The sequence below is a fragment of the Pteropus alecto genome, unplaced genomic scaffold, assembly GCF_000325575.1.
Source record: "Pteropus alecto unplaced genomic scaffold, ASM32557v1 scaffold199, whole genome shotgun sequence".
NCBI classification, from domain to species: domain Eukaryota; kingdom Metazoa; phylum Chordata; class Mammalia; order Chiroptera; family Pteropodidae; genus Pteropus; species Pteropus alecto.
In genome coordinates, this window is record NW_006442489.1 from 327,149 (window position 1) to 352,021 (window position 24,873).

The window sequence follows — 24,873 nt, forward strand, 5'->3', positions numbered from 1 at the left end:
CTAAAAGATGCTCAAGGAAAGAAAATGAACTGAGAATGTCACCTTCAAACCATCCTTCATACTGAAAGGCCAAAGACTGTCCTCAACAAGGAAAAACTCAGAGAGTGAGGTTCATGGGAGAGACGTCACGAACTAGTTAATCCAAGCAGGACTGCTTTGCAATTTCACTGGTGAGAACTGAATGTGTTCATCCACACACTAAGACAAAAACACGTTGAGGATGAGGATGGCAAAGCAGTGTCAATATCATATGCCTGACCATGGAGAAAGCACCTGCACGCACATGCGCACATGCGCAGAGGCAGTGGGAGGTGAACGAGGAGGAACTGAGCACAAGCCCCTGACTGCCTCACTGGAACAACTGGGGATCACAGGGTGTCATTTACCGCCGACAAGCCCAGCAGGAGGAGTGCATGATGAAGTACAAAGGCACATACCAAGAGGTGACAGAGAGACTCCTGACGTGAGGTAGGCCACAGAGAGAGGAAGGAAAGGGCACCCAGTGATTCATTGCTGTTCATAAACTGTGTTCAAGGAGGGGACTCAGGGATACCACTGGGGAAATGATGAAGAAAATACAGAAAATCATGACTGCAAAAGGAAAACATAGCAAATAAAACTGAACAAGGTCTCTGTGAATGACTTTCTGGCCAGGGAAATGTAGTGAAGTGCCTCTTTCAGCCACACACAGGAGGGTCCTCACCTGCAGCCTTCTCTGAAGGTTTGGGGTCAGAAGCATCAAAAACACTCAAGCCTAAATGTTATCTATCCTGTTACTCAACTATCTCACAAGGGACTGGATGCCTCTACCTGATGGAGCCTTACTGGTAACAGGCGCTGTAATGTTCTTAAGAGGAGCTTTCTATTTTGAAAACAGTATCTGTGGTTCCTTCGGTATTCAAAATTAATGTTTACTTTATTATATTACAAAAACCTTAAAAATTAAGCTATTCCTTTAAGGTTTTATTATTATGTTTGTAAACCCGACAATTCTTCATATTTACTTGTAGAGGGTCTTTGATTCACATTTGCTCTCATGTTTAAATGCTACTTAAATATTTAAGGTACATATATAAATTTAACATACTACTTTGCTTTCTATAAGTATATGTTAAATGCCTCTAATAAGTAAAATCTTTCTAAATAACTCAAGACAAGTCTAATAAAGATGGCAAGTAAATTTAAAATAAAAGCTGAACTGAACATAAAGCCTAGCCTTCAAGTCTCATGAAGCTCCCTCACATCGGGCCCCACGCTGACTACCTGAGGCTCCTTCTGAGGCATTTAACTGTTTGCCTGCCTCATATAGCTCAGGTCTGTACCCCAACCAGGCTGGAGACAGAGCTCACCTTTCACTCCTTTGTAAGTACTCTGGCACTGAGTACATAGAAAAACATAAAACTATTGCTTCAAATAAATGTGTGATGTCACACACAGTCCTCTCTTCTCCCAACCGTGTGAGGAAAAGGCCCCGGGGCGAGCTAGTGAGAGCGAGCAGTTGCACTCACGGTTGTACAGGGTGATGATGTGCAAGCAGTTCAGCAGCTGCCGCTTATACTCGTGGATCCTCTTCACATGGACGTCGAACATGGAGGAAGGGTTGATTCTCACCCTGTACTCCTTCTCCAGGAAGGCAGAGAACTTCAACTTATTTTCCTGGGGAGAATAAAGGGAAAGGACAGTTGGACGGTTCACAGGAACGAATCCCAATAACTCCCCAGCGTCCAACTAATGCTCAGCTTTCCACCTGGGCTGAGGTCTCTCTGTCCCTATGTCAGAAACGTGGCAGGGAGGGGGCTCCCAGGATGTTCGCTGCTGCCCCACAGGAAGAACATGGAGACTGGAAGACCAGAGCTGAGGGGCTGAGGGGTGGTGGCCATGTGAGAAGTGGGGGTGGGGAAAGCGTGATCTTTAAAGTGGATATGCACCACCACTGACAGAAATAAACGGAAAACTAGACCAAAAAGCAAACCTGAAGAAAAGCAAACGATAAGAAAAGCAGAATAAAAGGAAACCAGTGAGTGTGGCATACCAGGAAACAGATGGGTGCAGTCAAGGAGAGAAATGACTGAGGAGTGAGACACTTCAAAACTGAAGGGCTATTTCTGGGCATGGTGCAGAGGCAGGTTGGGGAGCACATGGTGTCTCGGGTCAGTCCTCATTCTCCAACAAGGCTGCCACATTTGGTCTGAAAGGTCTCAGTGATCCCAGCCTGTGGAGCTGCGAGGCTGGCTGCAGTGCTGAGAGGCTCGGGTGCACAGATGTAAATCAGCTTTCCTAGCACTTCCCTCTAGACAAGCTTTTCCTACGGAACTTCGGGTGAAGGTGTTCTCAAGGCCACTTTGAGGGTCTACACTCACCTGCCCACCACCTGCCTGCCTGGCTGCTGCATGACCTGAGGTCGGCTAGGTCCCCATGTGAAAAGCTGAGTGGAGTAGATGGACTGTGTAGCTCCTGGGCCCCAACACCTGGAACAGGCAGGGCCGCTGCCCAGCCCCCAGTCGGAGGCAGCAGGGCCAGTTGCTGCGGTCTGCGCACGGGCCCACCTGCTTGGCCTTGGCCACGTCTCTGATGAGCGCCTCGTCACTGGCGAAGGGCAGCAGCTTCCTCAGCTGGCTCAGGTCGGTCAGGAAACCCTCCCCGATTTTCTGGAGAATCATAAAGGAAATGTTTCTCTCCGTTTCTGACACATCCTCCTGTCTTCTCACCCACGCCTCTGCCTTCAGCTCCCTTCTACTCACTCTGCCAATCTCAGCTCCCCTGTGCCTTCCCACCCAGGCAGCGTCCCTATGACAGGTCCTCACCCCCGACACCATACCCCCAGTAGCATCCTCAAGCCTAGCGTACCTCCTGGTATGTACGAAGGCTCACTTCCTTTTGTCCTGAGTGAGCATATATGAACAAGTCAATCAACTACCATGTTTCTGGCTCACAAAATCTCTCTAGCTGTGGGTCTATGGCTGCCGCTCGGTCAGACGGCCCTACCTCAGCCCTTCTCAAAGCCCAGGACTTCGCTTCTGAAGTCCTCCACAGGCCCCAGAGGCCACTGACTGACTGTCCAGCCTAGCCCAGCACTCTCATGTCCCAGGGCAGCAGCTGGACCCCACCTACTCCCATCCAGGAGCCACTCCTGGTCCACACACAAAGAAGCACGTTACTGCCTACTCTACCCTCTGACACAAGGCAGGCAGTAGCTGTGGCTCTAACTGTGCCCAAAGCTCCCCACTGACTCAGTGAGCCAATCTCACCTCCACAATGGTGTCAGCCAGCCCTGGGTTACAGAGTAGCAGCCACCGTCGGGGCGTGATGCCATTTGTCTTATTCTGGAACTTCTCTGGCTCCAGCTCATAAAAATCCTTGAAACTAAAACCATTGAAAACAGGCAACAGTCACAAATGCTGTGTTCTGAACAAGGTGAGCAAGAACAGAAGGACCTTGTAAGGAAATTCCTGGAAGCTCCCAAAACTAAGCTCAGTTTTCCTGTTTTGTTTTCTAAAGAACACAGAGCAGTCAGCATATTTCATGCTCTCAGAACCATGGGCATGCAACACATGCTTTTTAATGCACCCCAGGGCTAGCTATCACTGCATACGTAGCACGACTTGACCAGCGTGATCATGACAGTAGAGAAATCAGGGCTCAGTTTCCTCATCTGTATAATGGGGATCCTCCACTGATAAGTCTATTGTAGGGTTAAAGCCCTTGGGCAGGCCCTGGGAACACACAGGCCTCCTCATGGATAGACCTGGTCTAGGCCTGCCTAGCGCTCACGGAGATACAGGAATGGAAGGAACTCCACAATCACATCCCACCAAGAGGGGATGGAAAGCACAAGATCTGATCTAAGAATTCCTCCATTCTCACAGTGATGAGCTCTAGCCCACACCCTAACTTCCCCCTTACCTAAGTCAGGACACACATCCCCAGGTGAGGTGCTCATGGCACGGGGCCAGTGGCAGACGGCTCTAGGAGCAGAGGCTCTGCCTGAACAGATCAAGAATGTAGAAAATAAGAGTAGCCATAAGGTGATAAGGAGAAGGCTCAGCAACCCAACATCACCTGCTGGCTGGTGTGCTTTGGACAGTTCAGCCATTGCCCACGAGGGCAACACAATAATGGTGCAGAGCAGTGGTCCCCAACCCTTCTGGCACCAGACACCAGTGCTCCTACGAGAATCTAATGTCTGATGATCTGAGGTGGAGTTGAGGCGGTGATACTAACACAGGGGGGCCTCTGCAAATACAGATGAAGCTTCGCTTGCTTGCCCACCCACTGCTCACCTCCTGCTGTGTGGCCAAGTTCCTAACAGGCCATGGACCAATACTAGTCCATGGCCTGGGGATTGGGGACCCCTGGTGTAGAGCATGTTCCATATGCCTCAGCCCCTGTGCATATGGGCAGCCAACAGTCCCTAGAAGCAGGTCTGGGGTCAGAAAGGAGGTACGCCCTGGCTCGGGGCAAACACTCTTCCCACTCACACTGACTGCTTCACGATCTCTGAGTGGATCCTCGCCACACCATTGACAGCATGGGACCCAATCACACACAGGTGGGCCATGTTAATCCGCTTGCAGTCTCCTTCCTCAATCACAGACATCCTCCGCAGGCGGTCCACATCTCCAGGAAACAGGGAAGCCACATGCTATTGCCAAGAAAGAGAGCTGTGAGCAGTAATGCAGGATATCCCACAGTGGCCCAGAGGCTCCCTGTGAAAAGTTATGTTTCCTCCAAGAAAATCCCAGAGCTGTTGTACCCTAGACCTGCACTCAAGTACCCTGGACGCACCTCTGTGAGCCACTCCTTCCACACTGCCTCAGCCCAGGGAAAAGCCTGGACCTGGCCTGAGGACTCAACAGAGTGGCTCTGTCAGTAGCAGATGAGGACCAGCGGTGCTAAGGTCATGCCATGTGACTTACAAGGAAAAGACAAGAATGTTGTCTCTGTTGGCCTAGGTGGGGTGTAACCACATTTTGACAGTGGAAACAGCTGCCTTTTCACTAAACAGTTAAAAAATGAACTATAATCACAGCTGAATTCTAAGTTCCCCTCGTTCTTGTACCCTTAATCTCTCCGCAGGTAACAAAGACAAATGGGGCTTCATTTCCAAAGCACCCAGTTGCTGCTCTGTCCTCTCAGGATAAAGGTCTCTGGCATTCCAGGAACAGACACTTAAACCTAACCCCAATAAGGAACGGGGATGTTTTAAAAAGACCTGAATCTACGACTCCCATGTACACAGCAGGGATTTAGGTGTGCAGACTAGCCAACAGCTCTGCCAGGTGACAGCCCGCAGACTGCAATGTCCTCTACACAGAGGCTATTCTGTTCAAGAAGTAACATGGAGGACAGAGGATGGCCCCTTGGTGCAAGTGTAGCCTACCATCCCTGCCCCCACCCCAACATGACTGGTGCTCACGTCCAGATGCCTCTGGTTAATGGCATAAATGATCTCCAGGTGCCGTGGTAGTAGTTTCTCAAACATGGACACAGGCCAGCGCTCCAAGGCCTCTGGCAGCACAGTATGGTTGGTGTATGCACAAGTGTTCTTCGTGATTTCCCAGGCCTGGAATATTACAGAACATTTCAGTGTGCTTTGTTTAGAAACAAGTAGCTCTTTTGCCAGATGCCTAAGCAAAGGGAAAGTCTAGGATCAAAGGCAGACATTCACCTTGAGAAAAGGGCCCAGCCAGCCACATGCCTCAGCTCTCTAGGGTATGTGGAGAACATTCCTCAAAACCTGCAGATGAGCCCCATACCCTTAACTTTCCCGACACGACCCACATACATTTTACATCCTGAACCAGCGCGCGCGCGCACACACACACACACACACACACAAACGAATAAAGCTTACCCTACTGCCTAGAATCACCTGTTTCCTTTTTTTGTAAACAATTTTTTACTAGTAAACAAAACACAGTGCTGAACAGTTTTCTATTTTATTTCCACTAAACTGATTCACACCACAGTCTGGAGAACACTCATAAACTGTGTGGCCCTGCCCTTTCCTGGCCAGGAGTGGAAAGGACCCGGGTGGGGCTGCCCAGCCCCATCAGGTACACCCCAGGACCACAGAGGAGCTCTGGGTTCTATAAGTGGGGTAATATTTGTTTTATGGTTTCACATGTTGATTTAATTAGACTAGGTAAAGAATACACCACTAACTAAAGAAAACAAACCTATGAAAATGTAAACAACTTATTTTTTAAAACTTAATACTTCTGGGTTTTTTTTTTAAACCATGATTTCCAAGATAAAATACAGACGAGAAGCCCTAAAAAGTGTCAGAATCCTCTTCTTATCTTCCAAAAAATTGCTGTTCTGTATCCTTGTGCCCCAGTTCCCTCGAGAGAAACCCTAGACCCACTCTTGCAACTTTGTTCTCCTCCCCACAGCCCTTGGCTTCTCAGGGACAATGTCCCTCCATTTTGCCAAAGTCATAGGGGAGAGGCCTCCCTCAGTGTTGTAGGACTAGCTCAGTACTCACAACCATTGCTGGGACAGACAATAAGGTCAGGGGATATTGCCACACCTTGTGCCCAGCTCTGCAGGGGACACCATCACCCCCATGTGCCCAGTTCTGCAGGTGACACTATCACCTCTATGTATCCAGTTCTGCAGGAAAAATCGTCACCCCATGTGCCCAGCTCTGCAGGGTGCTATCACTCCTACACCAGGTCTGCAGGGGGCACCACCACTCCATATGCCCAGCTCTGCTGGGGATGCTGTCACCCCTACACCTACATCTGCAGGCAACAGTCACTCCACCCCTTGTCCTCAGTGCTCACCTTGTCCCAGTCCACTTTCTCCACATCTACCAGGATCCGCATGAGCTCAGGGATGGCGAGGGCCGGGTGGGTGTCATTCAGTTGAATGGCAACCTGAAGTTCACACAGGGTGACATTTTCAATGGCCTCACACCTATGGAGTGGGCTCACATGGTCAGTGTGTGGAGGCCTAGGGTCCTCAGCCTCCCGCCAAGGAGTCTGGTCTACAGGGCCAACAGCAGGGAGTAGACAGCACCACACAGGCACTGGGCCCAGCTTGAAAACCAGCCAAGGAACAGGAGCAGGGCCCAAGGGACCATAGAGAGGGACCAGGAGAACCCATGGGCTGGCTCTGTAGCTGCAGGACCCTTGGCCCCACTGCCTGAGGCCCTCTCCTCTAGGATATGTTGACTTTGTTTAATATCATTGAACTGAGCCTGCCAAACACATCCGCCTATGCCCACGGAGCCTTTTACAGTGTCCTTGCTGCCTTGACTCCTAATGAGGCCCAATGTGGCCCTGTTTAGGGAAGAAGGGGGCCCACCGCCACCCCATAACAAGGAGACCAAGATGAGGGGGTGCTGATATCCCACCCATGCCCCTCCTGCCCATGCCCCAGCCTTGTGGAAGAAACCAAGCCTGAGAGAATCATGTCCTTCCACACTGAGCTCAATCCCCAAATCAACAAACCTTGTCCGGGAATGACTCAAAACAGGTTCTCACTGGGTCCCGGCAGCCGAACTTAGAGGACTTAAAGCGGCGGATAATGTCTTGCAGAGTGGCAGCCACCACGAAGTACTCCTGCTTCAGGCGGAGCTCCTTCCCCTCAAAAAACTGCAGACACAGGACAGCTTTTGCAACAATTCAGCTATTAGAGCCACCACAGGCCCTCAGGGACTCCCCCCACCCCCTCACACACACACACAGGACCCAGGATAAGGCACTAGGCTTGGGTGGCAGGGTCCTGCCCCAGGGATTGCAGAAATGTGTGTGTGGATGAAAGGAGAGCCTTGAGTGCCAACATGGTGCTAATGCCCCAGCCCCCACAATCCTGGGGGCCCAGATGTCAGGTGACTTGCTCAAGGCATAGACAGAGGGTCAAAGTGGTCTAACCTGCTTATAATCATCAGACAGGGGAGGAGCACACACAAGAGCGGCCAGCAAAAGGTCACATTGTCCTGCATGAGGGCACTGGGCAAGAAGGTCTAGTCCCTTAACAGTGAGAAGCTGAGCACCAGGAATACCAGAGCCACCCAGTAATGCAATCTCCAAACTTCATTCTAAAAATGCCTCGTGCCTGAAGCTTTAGAATCCGTTCATAATCTCTGGAGGGCATATGGGGCATTTTACTCTGAGCCTTGCAGGACCAATGGCCTTTGTTACTATGTGTACATATTTGATAAAATGAAGAAACACATGGCCCACTAAGACAGGCAAATTTCAAGGGCTCTCTGGCAACAACAAAAATGCCAGCAGACACTAAATTCAGGGGCAATGGAGAATGTGGCTGCTACTTTTATCTAGTTTGAGGTGGAGGTCCGCTAAGAGCTTTTCAAAGCATAATTGTCATATGTCTCAAGATGTCACTGCAAAATAGGGACTACTGTCCCTACTTGACAAATAGGTCACCTACTTCTTGGGAAATTGGCATTAGAAGAGCCGAAACCACTCGGACATCACTTAGGTGGTCTCACCTGACAAATATGAGGCCAGCAAACAGGTCCTTGTAGAGAGACCCAGCCTACACTTGGAGAGATACAGTGCAGACAAGAACCAACCACGGGCGCTACTCACGTTGTCGTTGGGGTACAGAACTCTGGAGATGTTCTCGGCCAGGTTCCTGTCAAGGACTGCCTCGATGTAGCCACCTACATTAACTAAGAGCAGAGATGGCCAAGTTGGGACCTGCACACCTTCTGAGACTCCCCATGAGCCCTCATACTGTGGTGTTGTGCTTGCTTCCCTGAGCAGTCTGAACAGAAGGTACCCCCAGAGCTACCGCTTTGCCTGCCTCATGTGAGACGCCTCAGAGCCATGCTGGACGCGCATTGGCCCATGTGCCCTGCAGGGCCCCAAGCCCCTCACTTTCTTCTGACTGCCCAGGGCCTGGAGCGCTGGACCTGCCAGTGGACCCTCTCTGGGAAGTGTCCTGACCACAAGGAACCTGCCCTCTGCCCATAGCAATGAGAGCACAGAGAAGGGACAAAAGTGGTGTGAGTGAGTTTAGGATAAGTCACCCAACAGAGACAAAAGGGTTCAACACACAGTCGTGGAGCTTGAAGTCGTTGGGGGCCTTGGCAGACCACAGCCTCATGGTGTTGACAGTGTTGTTCTTGTAGCCCGGCACCGGCGTGTCATATGGCATGGCCAGCACCACCTGGCCAAGGGAGAGACAGTCAGGATAAAGTCAGCCAGAGACATGGTCCCCAGTCCTGGGTTCACCAGCCTCACAGGGCAGCATCAGCCTCACAGGAAGCAGTGTTCTGCCTCCCTGCCAGGGGGCCACCTACTCACCCTCTTCTGGCTTTTCTCCTTCTCCCTAAAACACACCCAACCTGCCCTACGCCAGGCCATAGTCTCGATCCTCTCACTGCCCCAGTGCGTATCTGTACCTGCAGCCCCAGCTCACAGATGTCCTAAGCTAGGACCACCCGTTAAGGTCTGTCAGGCAAGTCACTAAATACACTCCAGAGGTCACACTGTCTTTCTAGATTTACCTGCTTCAGTAATGGCATAGACTTAAGAACTCCCACCTCAGCTGGGGGCCCAATGTGTTAACCTGGCTCATGCTCCCTCAGCAGCCATTCCTCCCATGTCATCGTCCTCTGCCCTCCACACCTCTTTTCACTCACTCTGCTTGAACAATTGCAGGACTCGACTAATTTCCCCTAATACACAATTTCCATTTCTGTCATCCATTCCCACATTCACAGCAAGGCTCCTTCTGTTGAATACCTTGATCTCTAACTCTCAAGGGAATCAAACCAGCCCGCACACTCCATACCCAAAAGAAAACATAAAGCCTGTTCTCTGCCCACAGAGGCTGCCACACCCCCTCCCAATACCCATCTGCCCAAAAGTATCAGCTATGCTCTTGGGAAGCACAGGAAGAAGTGTATAAGCCTCTAGGTCACTTCCAACCTTTGGACCCTCTGATGAGGCTTCTCACACTCAGACACGTTTATGTGTGACTCATACGAGTGCAATTGTGTGGCTTTACAAGATGAAGTCATCCCTGGAAGCCACAAAGGACTGTGTAAGGGTACCACCAAGTTAAAGCCCCAGTGTCATCTTTCCCTCCCAAACTCCCCACAACCTTCACCCTGCCTGTCCCCTGCTCTCTTGCACCCATGGCCTTGTCCAAGCCAGTGGCAAGCCCTGCAAAGCATCTCCAACTCCCCTCTTCGTTCTCCACAGCCAGCCCTGGGGGGTAAGGCCCTCATCCCATTCACTCTGGGAGGCCCCAGCAGACTCCGGACCTCTTTACATACACTGACATGTTTATCTTCTATAGTCACATGAATTCAGAAAACCAGACCCCTTCTTTATTTTTTCAAATTAAATATTACTTATTATGGCATTATAGGCCTTCAGCTAGCTCTAGCTCCATGTACCCTTTTTAAAACTTACGTTGCAGAAAATCTGGATGACTCATTTTTGCATGCCTGCAACTACCCAGTCTCCCAGCTCACCCTGTTTTTGTTTATCCTACCATAACACTAGATGACTGTGTCTTACAGCAACTATTCTCCTCTCATGAAATCTCTCCTTTACCCCTTCTGCATTCTAAAACCACCAAGATGCATGCTCTCTGCCATCTCTGAGCCCAGAAGGGACTCTCTGCAACTGCACCCCACTATAGCTGGCACCATGTTCTGCCAAGCACTCCATGCTTTTGCTGTGGTCCCACCATCAGGGCCCTGCTGAGAGGGATAGCCTGTGCACCGTTCCAGGACATCCACCTAAGCTTCCCCATATTTCTGAGGGCTCAGAGTAATTGGTGAGCTGCACCTGGGGCACTACTGAGTGCTGTGGGCCACACCTGGGACCAATAGCGTGTGGTGAGGGAGTTCACTGAGCACCTGCTGGGAGCTGTTTCCATCCCCCAGGGGATCAATGCCCTTGTTTCTGTCACAATGCTGTCTTGCTTGCCATTAAACAACTACTGGTCTCCACCCTAACACAGCTCCTGGTAAACTACAGAGTGTGGCTTCTTGTTCAGTATTTTTCACTGTGTGGACAGTTCCTGATAAAATGTAAAAAACTGGATTTATGAGCAGAAGAAAACCTCCCAGGCTTCTACCTTCAGTTCAGTCCTCTGGGGAAGCTTACGGTGGCTCATACTAGTGCATGTCTCCTACTCCCAAAAGCAAGCCAGTGTGGCGATGATACCCAAGTGGTCGCCATGCTCAGCCCACGCTTCCTGGGAAGTGCTGGGGTGGGTACCTGTGTGTCCAGCCACCTCACACCCTCAGGGGTGTGCTCCACTCTTCCATAAAAGTGCACAGGAAGCATGTACTCAGGCCGGGCCTTCTCCCAGGGGTTGCCATACCGCAGCCAGTCATCAGCCTCCTCTACCTGGAAAGGGACCGGCAGCAAGGTTAGTTCTCAAGAGAAGAGAGAGTCCTGGGCGCTGGGCTGACCTCGTCCTTGGCCGGCACTGACCACACTGTCAAGATGATACTACCCAGCACTGAAACAAAACTGCAGCCTATTTACAATGCAAAGATTTCCAATCACATTTAAGGCCACATGTTTGAAAACTAATACTTTGGACTATTAAAGAAACAAACAAAATTCAGAAAAATCCATCAAAGTGAAAACATTAGGAATCACCTGAATTCAGGAATAAAAAGCAATAAAAAGAGGTCCTATGCATGCTACAACATGAATGAACCTTGAAAATATTACGCTGAGTCAAAGAAGCCCACATATTATATGATTCCATTTATATGAAATGTCTGGAACAGCCAAATCCACAGAGACAGAAAGAGATGGTTGTCAGGCACTGGGGAGTGACTGCAAATAGGTGCTGGGTTTATTTTTGGGGTGATGAAAATGTTCTGGAAATATAGCGGTGATAGCTGCCCAACTTTGTGAATATATTAAAAACCATTTGCTATCTCAATAGCTATTATTAAAAGAAAAGAAAAGAAAAGAAAAAAAGAATCACAGGAAACCTACTGCTTTGAAAATAATATCACAAACCCACAGGTACCAGGGGCCAAGCTGCCTCCCTGGAAGCACTTGCAGTGCGCAGGTTGGACACTCCACTGGAAAACACCTTCTTTTCTGCTTATTTTCAAAAAAATTGCACCCAGTGGCACCCAAAATCAGTAAATATGCAAAAACCACTCCCACAAATAAAATTAAAAGTAGTCCCACAGACTCTAACTTTTGACTGGTGTAGTTGCTTTGCACATTACCCTGTGAAATTTATTCTGTTTGCAAGTAATGGAATAAATTCATTTGGTAGGGCAATAAATAAAGAATCGCAAATTACCTAAAATTTAAATGAGATCAAGTTTCTTCCTTCAAATTGAACAAGCAAACCTATGTGTGCTACTTTGAGGTTTGTTTTTTTAATGGAGAGCACTACTTGGGTTGTAATTTTAGGAAGGTGACGTAGCCGAGATGACTACTTCAATATGCACTTCTCCATAGTGCTCCTGGCAAGACACTTCTGGTCTGGTGCAGGCAGATATTCATCATAGGACCAGTCCTACCTTTTGATCTCCTGGCAGCATGTCCTCGTACATTAATGATTTTCTCCAACACCAGAGCCTGGCCATCTCTTGTAAAGTAGCTCCATGAGTCATCTGCAGAAGCAACGTCTTCCCAAATACAAGAGGCAATGGGTCTCTCCTCTGGAGTCCCTCTCCCTGACAGGCAGGCTGACTTGTGGCCCTGTCAGCCACCATGTTGCTATGTAATCACTGCTCTCCTTTAATTCTGCTCCACCTAAACTCAACTAAAAACCATTCTAACGAACTGGCACCCATGAAAACAGGGTGGGAGGAAGCTGAGTTTACCACTCATCCATCATCCTAAGAGTATCTTTAAAATGTTTTGCAAGATGGCAAGAGGTATAGGAATGAAAAACCAGAAGAAAGAAATGTCTGTGATCAAAGAAACACTCACCACCAAAAACCCTTCCTGCTTATAATAATAGAACCTATTAGGCAAGAAAGAGACTCAGACTTTGACTTACAAACATACATATTACCTCAACTGTAAAAAAGCAAGCTAGAATAGATCAAAGAACACATGTGTAAATTGATGCAGCCACTATGGAAAATGGTATGGAGATTCCTTAAAAAATCAAAAACAGGACATATAACCCAGCAATTCTACTTCTGGCTATCTATCTAAAGAAAATGAAAACACTAATTTGAAAAGCTATGTTCATTGCAGCATTATTCACAATAGATATGGAAGTAATCTAGGCATCCATCAATAGATGAATGGAGATAGATAGATAGATCTATCTATCTATCTATCTATCTATCTATCTATCTATCTCACACGTACATACACACACAGGAATATTACGCAGTAATAATAAGGATGAGATCTTGCCATTTTCAACAACATAAATAGAGCTAGAGAATATTATGCTAAGTGAAATCAGACAGAGAAAGACAAATATATATAATTTCACTTAAATGTGGAATCTAACCCCCCCCCCAAAAAAACCCAGAAACTCATAGATATAGAGAATAAACTGATGGTTGCCAGAGGGGAGAGGGGTGGGAGATGAGTGAAAAGGTGAAGGGGAATAAAGGTTATTTTATAACCTCCAGTTGTAATATAAATAAGTCATGGGGATACAATGTACAGCACAGAGAGTATAGTCAATAACATCGTAATAACTTTGCATGGTGACAGATGGTTACTAGACTTACCATGGTGATCACATTACCGGGTATATAATGTTGAATCACTTGTACACCTGAAACTAATACAATATTGCATGCTAACTATGCTTTAATAAAAAGAAAAATACAAAAAAATTCAAAAATAGAAAACAAAAATCTTCGATCATTTCTTCAATAAAAAACACACATATGTATACAAGAGCTGGAATACATCTGACAAACACACTCACATGAATAAAATCATCCAGAAGGTACCTGAAGAAAAGCTGCATTTCTTTTAAGATTAGAGCATGTATTTCTATAAATGAAGCAATGGATACGAATCTATTTTAAGTTTTCTTTTACATGTAGCCATAATTTTCTTTGCCAATATTTTATTATGAGCATTTCAAACATAAAGAAATGTTAAAAAAATAATTGGCAGTGAACACGCACACACCCACCACCCGGGTTCTATAACTGTTAACATTATACTTGATTTATTGCATATCCATCCACACCGATCCATTAATTTTTGGATGCATTTCAAAGTAAGTTGCAGAAATCTGTACACTCCTCCTCTGAACACTTCGGCATGCACATCATTAACGATAGCTCATCATGTGTTTATATTTTAGGTTAATACATATATATATGGTGAAATGCATAAATCCTGAGGATACCATTGATGAGTCTGGACAATTGCATATCCGTGTAACCTAAACCCAATCAAGATAAAGTGCATGTCTACTACTCCAGTCATCCACAATTTCATTTAGATAATACTATTCTCAAATCACAAAACTTTTTCTAACCACGACCCTGCTTTATCTGTAACTTTTAGGTGCCAAATTATATTTAAAAAAACTATTCTCCACCTAAGTGGTATAGCTATGACTTCCAGTTAGAAATACCAAATGAATAGAAATCACCACCTCGCCTAGTGGAGGACAGTGAAACTGCATTTTGAGATTACACTTCACTGATGGGGTCTTGACCACCTTACATAGCTGTGGTTTGATGCTCTAGAATCAAGACTCACTATTCCTAAGGGCCACTTTGCTTTGCAAAGTCTGGCCTCTAACCCTACATGATGCTGTCCTGTCACCGGTGTCAGGGAGAGAAGGCAGAAGGTGGGAAAAAAACAACTACAACTGTTTTTAACTACTCCAGGTCAATTGACCGTAGGGCCACCTACACTCTGCTCTGTGGTGAGATATAACAGGAAACCAGCACATAGTCCTCAGTATTCTCACCATTGTGCTGCTCCGCTCCCTACCCCACCCCTCCTATAAGGCCCAGCAGGCTCGAGGCCCCACCTCATTAGACCTGCAATGAGTTCACACAGGAGACCAGTGTCTGCAGGCCCACACTGAACTATGAAGAAAACATGAAACTCATAGGATTACCATGACCTGTACCACCTCTGCTTGCCTAGGACTGGCATATAGTCTCTTCAGAAAGGAGTTTAAAGTATAAAAAGCTGAACTGAAAGTGCCCTTGTTTATTTTCTTGTGTGAACAAGAGATAGAAATGAGTGAAGGAACCAAATCTCACCCACCTGCCAGCCATTGACAATCTTCTGGTTAAAAATCCCAAACTCGTAGCGGATTCCATAACCGTATGCTGCCAGGCCCAAGGTGGCCATCGAGTCAAGGAAGCAGGCTGAAAATTCCAAACACAAAGAACCTCTTCTGATCAAAGGCAGATCAGCATGTTTGAGGCCCATTGGAAGAAAGGCCCAAATGCCTAAGTTAAGCAGTTGCTGGGATGCTGGCCTCAGGGGCATCAGTGATTCAGTGGTAACTATAGTCAGCTTGAGGTTTTATAAAAAGGAAAGCTGAACTTTCCCCTTGCTTCCTTCAGCTTGAGAGCCTAGGGCCATGCCAAGAAGATACCAACGTGGAAAGATTTGGGAGTGTGGGAAGATGGGAAGGGAAGAGAGAGAACATGACCATACTCGGTGCATCTCTAAATGCACCGGCCCCACTGCCAATTTCCTCCTAGAGAACCTCACTCAAGCTGAGGGCTTCTCCATACTCTGCACGGTCTACCTCAAATCCAAGCTGTTTGGATAGTAGGGGAATATCATAAAATATCTCTATACGTTAGTGGAGATGGCACAGAAATAGGGGCCGGGAATGCACATTTCACTGTCCACAATGCCAAATACCAAAGTGCCAAGTGCTACCAGGGAGCCTGGAAGGTGGCTGGAGCAGTATGTCACCAAATTGACCCCTTGTTCCAATCAAAATGTCTTAGAGGGGGAAAAACACACATGTTTTGAATAAAGATCCAGAAAGTAGCCTTATTAATTAATCTTGTGGATTAAAAAAGAAAGGGGAGGGAAAGGAAAAGAATGTATACAAAACACCAGCAAATAGAATCCATGCCCAATTCACCAAACACACGCAGACCCCTGGGAGTAGGGCCCTCTATTGAGGGATGGGCATGAGGAAGATCCAAAAATGTAAGATCTGAGCTTTCGTTTTGAGGAAATCATTCTTGTAGGAGGGACACAGCACATATCAAGCTACAGTGGACTGGTGCTGCCCAGGTGTACTTGGTTACAGGAATCTGTGGAACCAGAGGGGTCCAAGGAGGAAGTGCCATCACACTAGCCCACAGGGAAGACCATAGGCACCACAGAAGTGGCAGGACAAGTGACAGTGAAGTCAACAGAACTTGACTGGGAAAGGCCTGAAAATGCCCTGAATGGAAGTACATCTGGAAGGTCAGGGCATGGGACTGCCTGGCTGACAGTCCTCAGCTTTGGGGTAATAGGGAGGGTTAGGCAGCCACTCCAGTGAGATACCAAAGGGCCTGGAGCTTCCCTTGAGCTTGGGAAACAGGTTCTGTTTTTATAATGATTGACAGAGTGAAGGAGACTGGGGTGGACTGAAACCCTTGGTCTCAAGGACACTAGGGGTCCAGTGGGGCTGCTGAGGAAGTAAGCTCCAGCTTACTGTCTAATATGATCTGACTTTCATACACTAAAACAGAGCCCTGCCCTGGAAAGTAAGATACATAGGACACAAACAGGCTTTTCACTCTAAGAGGTAGGAGTGGGCAACCCTTGCCAATTGTTTCTTTAAATAGATCCATGTACTGTCTTATTGGAGATAAACGTATTTAACATTTCTACTTTGTGAAGAATTTAATTTAAAATTCAAAAATACAAACACACATACTCCCTTCCAGATAAATTTTAATGTGTTTGCTCCCTTTACAAAATGATAACTCTCAAAAGGGGCAGTGATGCCATGTGGCAGGGGCCTAAGCCCACCCTCCCGTGGCCCCTACGAAGGCAGCACAAAACCTGACTCATCTCTGCTCCAGAAACACTGTGCCCAAGCACTCTGACATGCATAGTAAAATCAGATCTCACTGTGACTGTTATTTCCACTTTCATGTTCTTAACCCAGCTCCCTCTTCTCAAAAAGGCTGGCAAAAATAATTTAAAACAGAACAAAAAACCTGAGTATGCTCTTAAATAAGGTGGACCAAAAGAGCAACATCCCTCAAAGGAACGGCTCTGTTATGTCAAAACAATCTGCATACTACCATTAAGCAGGAATAAATTGCATAAGCTGTGTGTATGTGTGCGTGTGAGCACATGCGTGTGTGTGTGTGTGTGTGCGTGCACACGTGTGTGTGTGTTTCTACCTATCTTTCTCCCAGTTATTGGCTTTTGGACCAAGGAGAGTGGTTGGTATATTGGAATCCACTCCAGGACCAGTCACCTAACTTTGGCAAGACTGGTCTTCGTGATCATTATCAAGTGCCCCTTGTATGAAAGTGAACATACATCTTGCATTTTTTCCCTGCTGGTGGCAGATTTTGACCTGGGGAACACTCTCCCATCCACTCTGGGGGACCAATTTACCCTGACAGAACAATGTCAGGAGCACAGTTGACCTTGGCCTCATCATGGGATCACTGACAAGGCACCATGTCAGGAAAGGCTTGTCCTAGACAGGTGCCTGGGATTACCTGCCAGCCTCCCCAGGCCTCCATTGCCAAGGCCAGCATCCTCTTCTATTTCCTCCAGTTCTTCCAAGTCCAACCCTAACTGTAAATAAAAACAGAGGTAACATTTTAATATTATTTAATATTTTCACTAAAGCAACAGATGGAAAAATATTTAAATCCCATGAGCTTATATCAAAAGTTAGTGTCTGCTTTCTTTTAGTCTTGAAAATCCAATGTTCAAATCTGACATTCAATCAATGCACGAAAATAAAAGTTTCCAGGTATTTTAAAAGCTGCTGGACTATTTAAGAATTACAGTCAAAATGAGACATGATTTAACAGCCAAAGATATTTACTGCCAGGTTATTTACTTACAGTGCAACTAATTATAATATGTATCCTAAAAATAAAACCAATTGTTTTAGTAATTCTCTAATTTTGCACGGTCTAGGGACAGTTATGTGACATTTTTTTAAACCAAAACCTAAAAGCACCTTTCCTGTGGCATCCCAATTATATTCAAACAATCTTGTGAAACAGAAATGACATATTAAAAATTAGAGAGAAAGCAACAAAGTCACAGCTACTTCATCCAACTGAAAACCATTCCAGAATGTAGATCTTGGGACTCTAAATTATGGTGTATGGATAATTATCCTATTAATCTTAAACTTGACAAAACTCATTACCAGTTAACATAAACAACACAATTTAATAAAAAGTGTTTTTAAAACAAAGAGTGGCAGTGTTTCATATTTTTATAAATCTCTTTAATGAATTTCTGCTTCAATACTTAATCTGTTGAGATAACACACATCACACTGCCTCCATCATATACTAATGAGAGAATAAGAGTATAACAGACAACATCTTAGTGTTACGAAAATAGTTCTGACTTTAACAGACCCCTCGAAAAGGTCTTGGGGAACCTGGGGGTCTCTGGACCATACTTTGAGAATCTAATAAATTATGAAGAGTGGAAGAAAAGTCATGAGAAAATAAAAATATAAAAGTCACAAAGAAATGGTTTAGCTAATTAACAGAAAGTCTAAAACCTTGTTGAAACTATTATGAATAACGCTGCTATGAGCGTTCATGTATAATTTTTTTATATAGATGTATGTTTTATTTTTCTAGGATAAACTGAATGGTACTAACATATATAGCAATCTGATTCAGAGTGACATTTCAAAATATTGACTTAATTCCCATAGCAATTTCAGAGAGTGTATTCCACCAAAAATGTCTGGAGTATGTGGGGGATTTATCCAATATTACATTACCAGTGCAAAGTTAAGAAACATGTTTAACTATAACATTTTCCAAACTTATTGACAATGGAAACTCTTACTCATGAAACATTTATTCAACTGAGAGTCTAGCACACTAAATAAAGACAGTTTAAGAGTAAATACAGGAAAGATGTTTTGTTCCTTTACATTTTCACCTTGAATGTTATAGGCACACCTCAGCCTGATAGGGCAAATTTTACTTAGATTCTGAGAGCATTAGAAAGAGGCACAATTAACAGAAAATCTAAAACCTTCTGAACTGAAGACAGAAAAAGAACATGATAGAGCACTCTTAACAACCTGTTATTTCTTTACTAAGATATAATTCACGTATCATAAAATCCATCTTTTTAAAGTGAACGATTCCATGTGTTTACCATATTCACAAAGTTGTGCAACCATCACCACTATCTAATGCAAGAACTTCATCACCCCCAAAATAAACCCAACACTAATTAGCAGTCACTCCCTATTCCCCCCTTCCCTCAGCCCCGGTAATCACTTTTCTACTTTCTGTCTCCATAAACTGACCTATTCTGGACATTTTATATAAATGGAAACATACAGTATGTGGCTTTTGTATCTGGCTTCTTTTAATTAGGATAATGTCTTCGAGATTCATCCATGTTGAAGCATGCATCAGTTCTTCATTCCTTTTAACACTGTGTAGTATCCCATTGCATGCTATACCACATTTGTTTATCCATTTATTAATTTATGGACATTTGTGTTTCCACTGTTTGGCTATTATGAAAAATGCTACTATGAGCATTCATGTATAATTTTTTTTTACATAAATGTGTGTTTTTTTTTTTCTAGGATATAAACTGTGGAGTAGAATTGCTGGGTTACATAGCAATTCTATGTTTAACTTTTTGAGTAATTGCAAAAATATTTTCCAAAGTGACTCCACAATTTTACCTTCCCACAACAGTATATGAGGGTTCCAATTTCTCCACATCCTCCCTGACACTTGTTTTCTATCTTTATGATAATAGCTGTTTTATTGGGTGCGAAGTTGTATGTAATTATGGTTTGATTTGCATTTTCCTGATGACTAATGATGCTGAACATTTTTTCATACGCTTGTTGGCTATTTGTATATCTTATTTGGAAAAAAAGGTCTATTCAAGTCCTTTGCCCATTATTAAATTGGGGTATCTGGTTGGGTATGTTTGGTATTGTTGTTGAGTTATAAGAGTTCTTAATACATTCTGGATACTAGGCCCTTATCAGATTTATGATTTACAAATATTTTCTCCCAATTTATAGGTTGTCTTCACTTTCTTCATAATGTCTTTTAATGTACAAAAGTTTTTAATGTTTTCCAATTTATCTATTTTTTCTTTATTGCTTATGCTTTAGGTATCATCTCTGAGAATCCACTGCCAAATTATGAGATTTACCCCTATATATTCTAAAAGTTTTATGATTTTAGCTCTTACATGTAGGTCTTTGATCCATTTTTAGTTAATTTTTACATGGAGTGTGAGGTAGGGCTCCAACTTCATTTATCTGCATATGGATATCCAAATGTCCTAGCACCATTTACTGAAAAGACTATTCTCCAATAAATTATCTTGGCACTCTTTTCCTTTTAAAAAAAATCAACTGACCATATAAAACACCAAAACCAATGGAAAAAATAGACAAACTGGACTTCACGAAAATTAAAAACTTTTGTACATCAAAGGACACTCACAACAGAGTAAAAATGCAACCTACAGAATGAGAGAAAATATTTGCAAATCACTTATCTGATAAGGGATTAATATCCAGGATAAAGAACTCCTAAAACTCAACAACAAAAAAAACCAAAGAACCCAATCCATAAACAGGCAAAAGACTTAAACAGGCATTTCTCCAAAAGAAGATATATAAATAGTTCAATAATTACATGAAAAGATGCTCACTGTCACTAATCATTAGAGAAATACTAATGATACCACCTCATTGCCATTAGAATGGCTACTATCAAAAACAAACAAACAAAAACCAGAAAGCAATAAGTATTGGAGAGGATGTGGAGAAACTGGAACCCCTGTGTACTGTTGGTGGGAATGTAAAACTGTGCAGCCACTGCAGAAAACAGTATGGCGGTTCCTCAAAAAGTTACACAGAATTACTATATGGTCTAGTAATGCCACATCTAGGTATATACCCAAAATAACTGAAAGCAAGATCTTAGAGATAGTCATACACTCTTGTTCATAACAGCACTATTTATAATAGCTAAAAGTAGAAGCAATGCAAGTGTCCATCAACAGATGAATGGATAAACAAAATGTGGTATATACATACAATGGAATATTATTCAGTCTTAGAAAAAAGGAGATTCTGACATATGCTACAACATGGAAAAAATTTGAAGGTATTAATTCAGTCAGAAAAAGACAAATATTGTATGAGAAAGTAGAATGGTGGTTGTCAGTAGCTGGGGGAGGGGAGAAATGGGAGTTAGTGTTTAATGGGTAGTCTCAATTCTGCAAGATGAAAAAAGTTCTAGGAATGGATGGTGATGATGGTTGTACAATATGAATGTATTTAATATCACTGAACTGTATATTTAAAAATGGTTAAGATGGTAAAATTTATGTTGTATATACTTTACCATAATTTTTAAAAATTGGAGGAAATTGCTACCCTGGACAAGCCCGATCCCATCTGATCTCGGAAGCTAAGCAAGGTCAGGCCTGGTTAGTACTTGGATGAGAGACCACCTAGGAATACCAGGTGCTGTAGGTGTAAAAAATAAAAAATAAAATAAGGGATTGTAAGCTGACAAGGTCCTTGCAATCTGTGAGGTCAATCAAGGGTTGCCTCACCTAAAAAAAAAAAAAATTGCAGGAAAAGCTAATTGACTATAAATTTTAAGGTTTACTTCTGAACTCTACTCCATTGCTCTATATGTCTATATTCTGCCAGTATCACAGTCTTAATGATTGTAGCTTTGTAGTGAGTTTTGAAATTGGGAAGTATGAGTCCTCTAACTTTGTTCTTTTTCAAGACTGTTTTAATTGTTCCTGGTCTGTTGCACTTCCATCTGGATTTTAGGATCAGCTTGTCAATCTCTGCAAAGAAGCGAACTAGAATTCTAGTGAGGATTGCAGTGAACCTGTAGATCAAATTGGGGAGTTTGGCATCTTATCAACATTAAGTCTTCTAAGCCATTAACACAGGATGTCTTTCCAGTTTTAGGTCTTCTTTAATTTCTTCAACAATGTTTTATAGTTTTCAGAATATAAATTTGCACCTCTTTTGGAAATTTATTCCTAAGTATTTTATTCTTTGCCATGCTATTTTAAGTGAAACTGTTTTCTTAATTTCATCTTTTGATTATTCATTGCAAGTATATCAAAATAGTTGATTTCTGTATATTGATCACATTTCCTGTAATCTTGCTGAACTCATTCATTTGTTCTAATATATTTTTACTGGATTCTTTAGGATTTTCTAGATCATGTCATCTGCAAATAGAGATAGTTTTCCTTCTTTCTTTCCAATCTGGATGCTTCATTTCATGTTCTTGCCGAAATACCCTGGCTAGCACCATTAGTACAATGTTGAGAAGAAGTGGTGAGAATGACATCCTTGGGACACAGAAGCAAGTTAACTGACAGCTGGGGATGCAATCAGTCAAATGCAGACAGCAGGACACTCTACCAAACAAACCCAGTTTCAACAAATAAATGACAAGGCATAAAAATAAAAAAGAAGGGAAGTCTATAGATTAAGAGATATTTTAGAGACATATTAAGCAAATACAATTTATTTTCTGAACATATTGTTTAAAAATTATAAGGCAATCAGAAATTTGTACACTGCCTGAAAAACTGGTGTTAAAGAATTACTGTCAATATTTCAAGGATCATAGTAACATGACCTTATCTTTTAGAGATACCTGTTGAAATATTTACAAGTAAAATATTATACTGCCTGATGCTGTGTAAATAATCTGGGAGTGGTGGGGGTATAAGTGAAACAAGAGTGGTCATGAGTTGGGCTTGATGACTGGGAAGCCAGCTTATGGGTATGTGGAAGAAGTTCACTATAACGGTCACTCATTTTTATATATATTTAAATTTTTCTATAATGAAAACATTTTTAGCTCCTTGATATCTCAATCAGGAGAGAGTGGCTTCTTTTGAAATTCTAGTTTTTAGTGTAAACTTCTCCCCAGAATTACTTTCCAACCCTGTCTGATGCAATTGTGTCATGTTTTATTTTTGACATTACATTACAAATGGAGAAGAAGGCCTATCTCAGCTCTGCATCACCGTTTTGTTCCCAAAGCATCTGACACCCAACATAGGACTAGGAAGGGCCCAGCAAATGAGACACTGAGAGTTTGATCGTCCGGAAACTTTTCAAACACAAGCTAAACAGCAAGGGAAACACAACTTTTAAGGAAAAATATGTACAATGTTTAAAATGATACATGCTTCCCTATATTTTCTAAGTTTCTATATTTAACGCATTATTTCTGCAATAAAAATATAAACAGATATCACATATTTATGGTATAAACATTCCCTAAAATCTTTACTATCTGTAAGAATTATATAAAGAGAAAATGGTTTGGGGGGAAAAAAAGCTTAATATAACTGTAAAATCTACACAAGATCTAAGAGATTATATGTTCTGTAGTCCTTGAAGACATGCTCTAATGCTCATATTCAGTAAATGGAGCTGAAATGACAAATCACTTACCAGGAGAACCTCTATATTTTGAGATAATGTTGAGCAAATGATTCCTATTTGGGGGAGTCAAATTTTTGTTCCAAAATTTTATTGTGTGAACTTAAACTATCTGCCCCAGATGCTCCCTTTCATTAAGTCCTAAAGGGGAAGACATGATCTCTCACAATGCTGGGCTGCCTGACAGCCATGCAAAGCTCACAAAATGCCTTCAAGAAAGCCCCCGAGTACCTCCTACTCCGAAACCAAAACACATTGAAAGGTGCTAGCCAGTAGGATGGCTCTGGCAGGGACCCTTCTACTATGTGCAAAAGGCTGAAGTGATACATACTCACACTCCAGAAATTCTACACCAAGCATCTGGGTGAGGGGGGAAGGCGCTATTTAGGGAAAGGGGACAGAAACAGAAAGCAGACATGATTCCAGCTCTGCTCTAAAACTGTGAATGAACTGTGAAAGATCTTCAAGTGAATAACTGTTAATGAAGAACACTTAAGCAAAAGCAGTTTCCATTCTGATTAGGGGGAAAAGGGCAATTTTGTAACTAGGGGCTAGGATGAGCACAAGAGGTTATCTTAGGGGTAGAGGTAAGTTACTAGAGGTAAGTTACTAGTGTAATGAAGCAAAGAGAAATGGGACAATACCAAACAATTCTGCCACTTGGTAAATATGCCCCTGGGGTGGAGGTGAGGAGTACAATGATTTCTAGAAGCCTCCAAACCTTAGCATTACAATGCAACTCAGTCCTTGTACTCCAGTGTATTAGCTTCCCATCTAGTCTTTACTTTCTCTTGAAATAGAGGAGTGTCACCCACCAACGCATTCTCATCCCACATAGGGTACACCATAAGACATTTCCTTAGTCCTAGAGGGCTGTGAATCCTAACATCAGTACTCATCTCTGTCAGTGCTCACCTCTGAGGAACCTGGATTAAAACCTCAGTGAATCATGAGAGGATATCTGGTAGCGTGGCCCCAAGGACCCATACCTGATAGATGGCTTCATCACAAGCATTCTGAAGGCCTAGGTTCACCATCGTGTTCTGCAGTGTACGGCCCATGTAGAACTCCAGGGAAAGATAATAAATGCGCTGAGGGAACAAAAGAAACCATCTTAGATCTCTTATTCTATCTCTACACACACACAGATGACGATGAAAAGTGTATTCCTAAAAACACCTACTTTGTGGTTTCATCTATGTTAACTTGCACTTTCCAGCACACCCCAAAATGGGCTCACTCCCTTCACTGGGCTTTGGCCATCCTCAGCTTTCCAAGAGCATGTCA

At 43.8% G+C, this 24,873-nt stretch overlaps 1 protein-coding gene across 3 annotated transcripts in view; it reads right to left on the minus strand.

Annotated features, from left to right (window-relative positions):
- The window catches only part of PYGB (glycogen phosphorylase B), a 56,106-nt gene that overhangs the window by 11,861 nt on the left and 19,372 nt on the right, over positions 1–24,873 (minus strand). For 2 of the 3 annotated variants that reach the window (XM_006921504.3, XM_006921503.3), the window contains exons 2-14: positions 24,576–24,677; positions 17,618–17,696; positions 15,186–15,289; positions 11,214–11,345; positions 9,033–9,144; positions 8,562–8,644; positions 7,458–7,601; positions 6,789–6,881; positions 5,417–5,563; positions 4,479–4,642; positions 3,249–3,363; positions 2,547–2,648; positions 1,509–1,656 (exon numbers count right to left, since the gene is read on the minus strand). In XM_006921504.3, the coding sequence (XP_006921566.1) occupies positions 1,509–1,656; positions 2,547–2,648; positions 3,249–3,363; positions 4,479–4,642; positions 5,417–5,563; positions 6,789–6,881; positions 7,458–7,601; positions 8,562–8,644; positions 9,033–9,144; positions 11,214–11,345; positions 15,186–15,289; positions 17,618–17,696; positions 24,576–24,677 (1,525 nt within the window). Of the gene's footprint in view, positions 1–1,508; positions 1,657–2,546; positions 2,649–3,248; positions 3,364–4,478; positions 4,643–5,416; positions 5,564–6,788; positions 6,882–7,457; positions 7,602–8,561; positions 8,645–9,032; positions 9,145–11,213; positions 11,346–12,493; positions 13,124–15,185; positions 15,290–17,617; positions 17,697–24,575; positions 24,678–24,873 lie in introns of those variants that run through there. The other variant, XM_025039602.1, reaches the window with a different exon arrangement.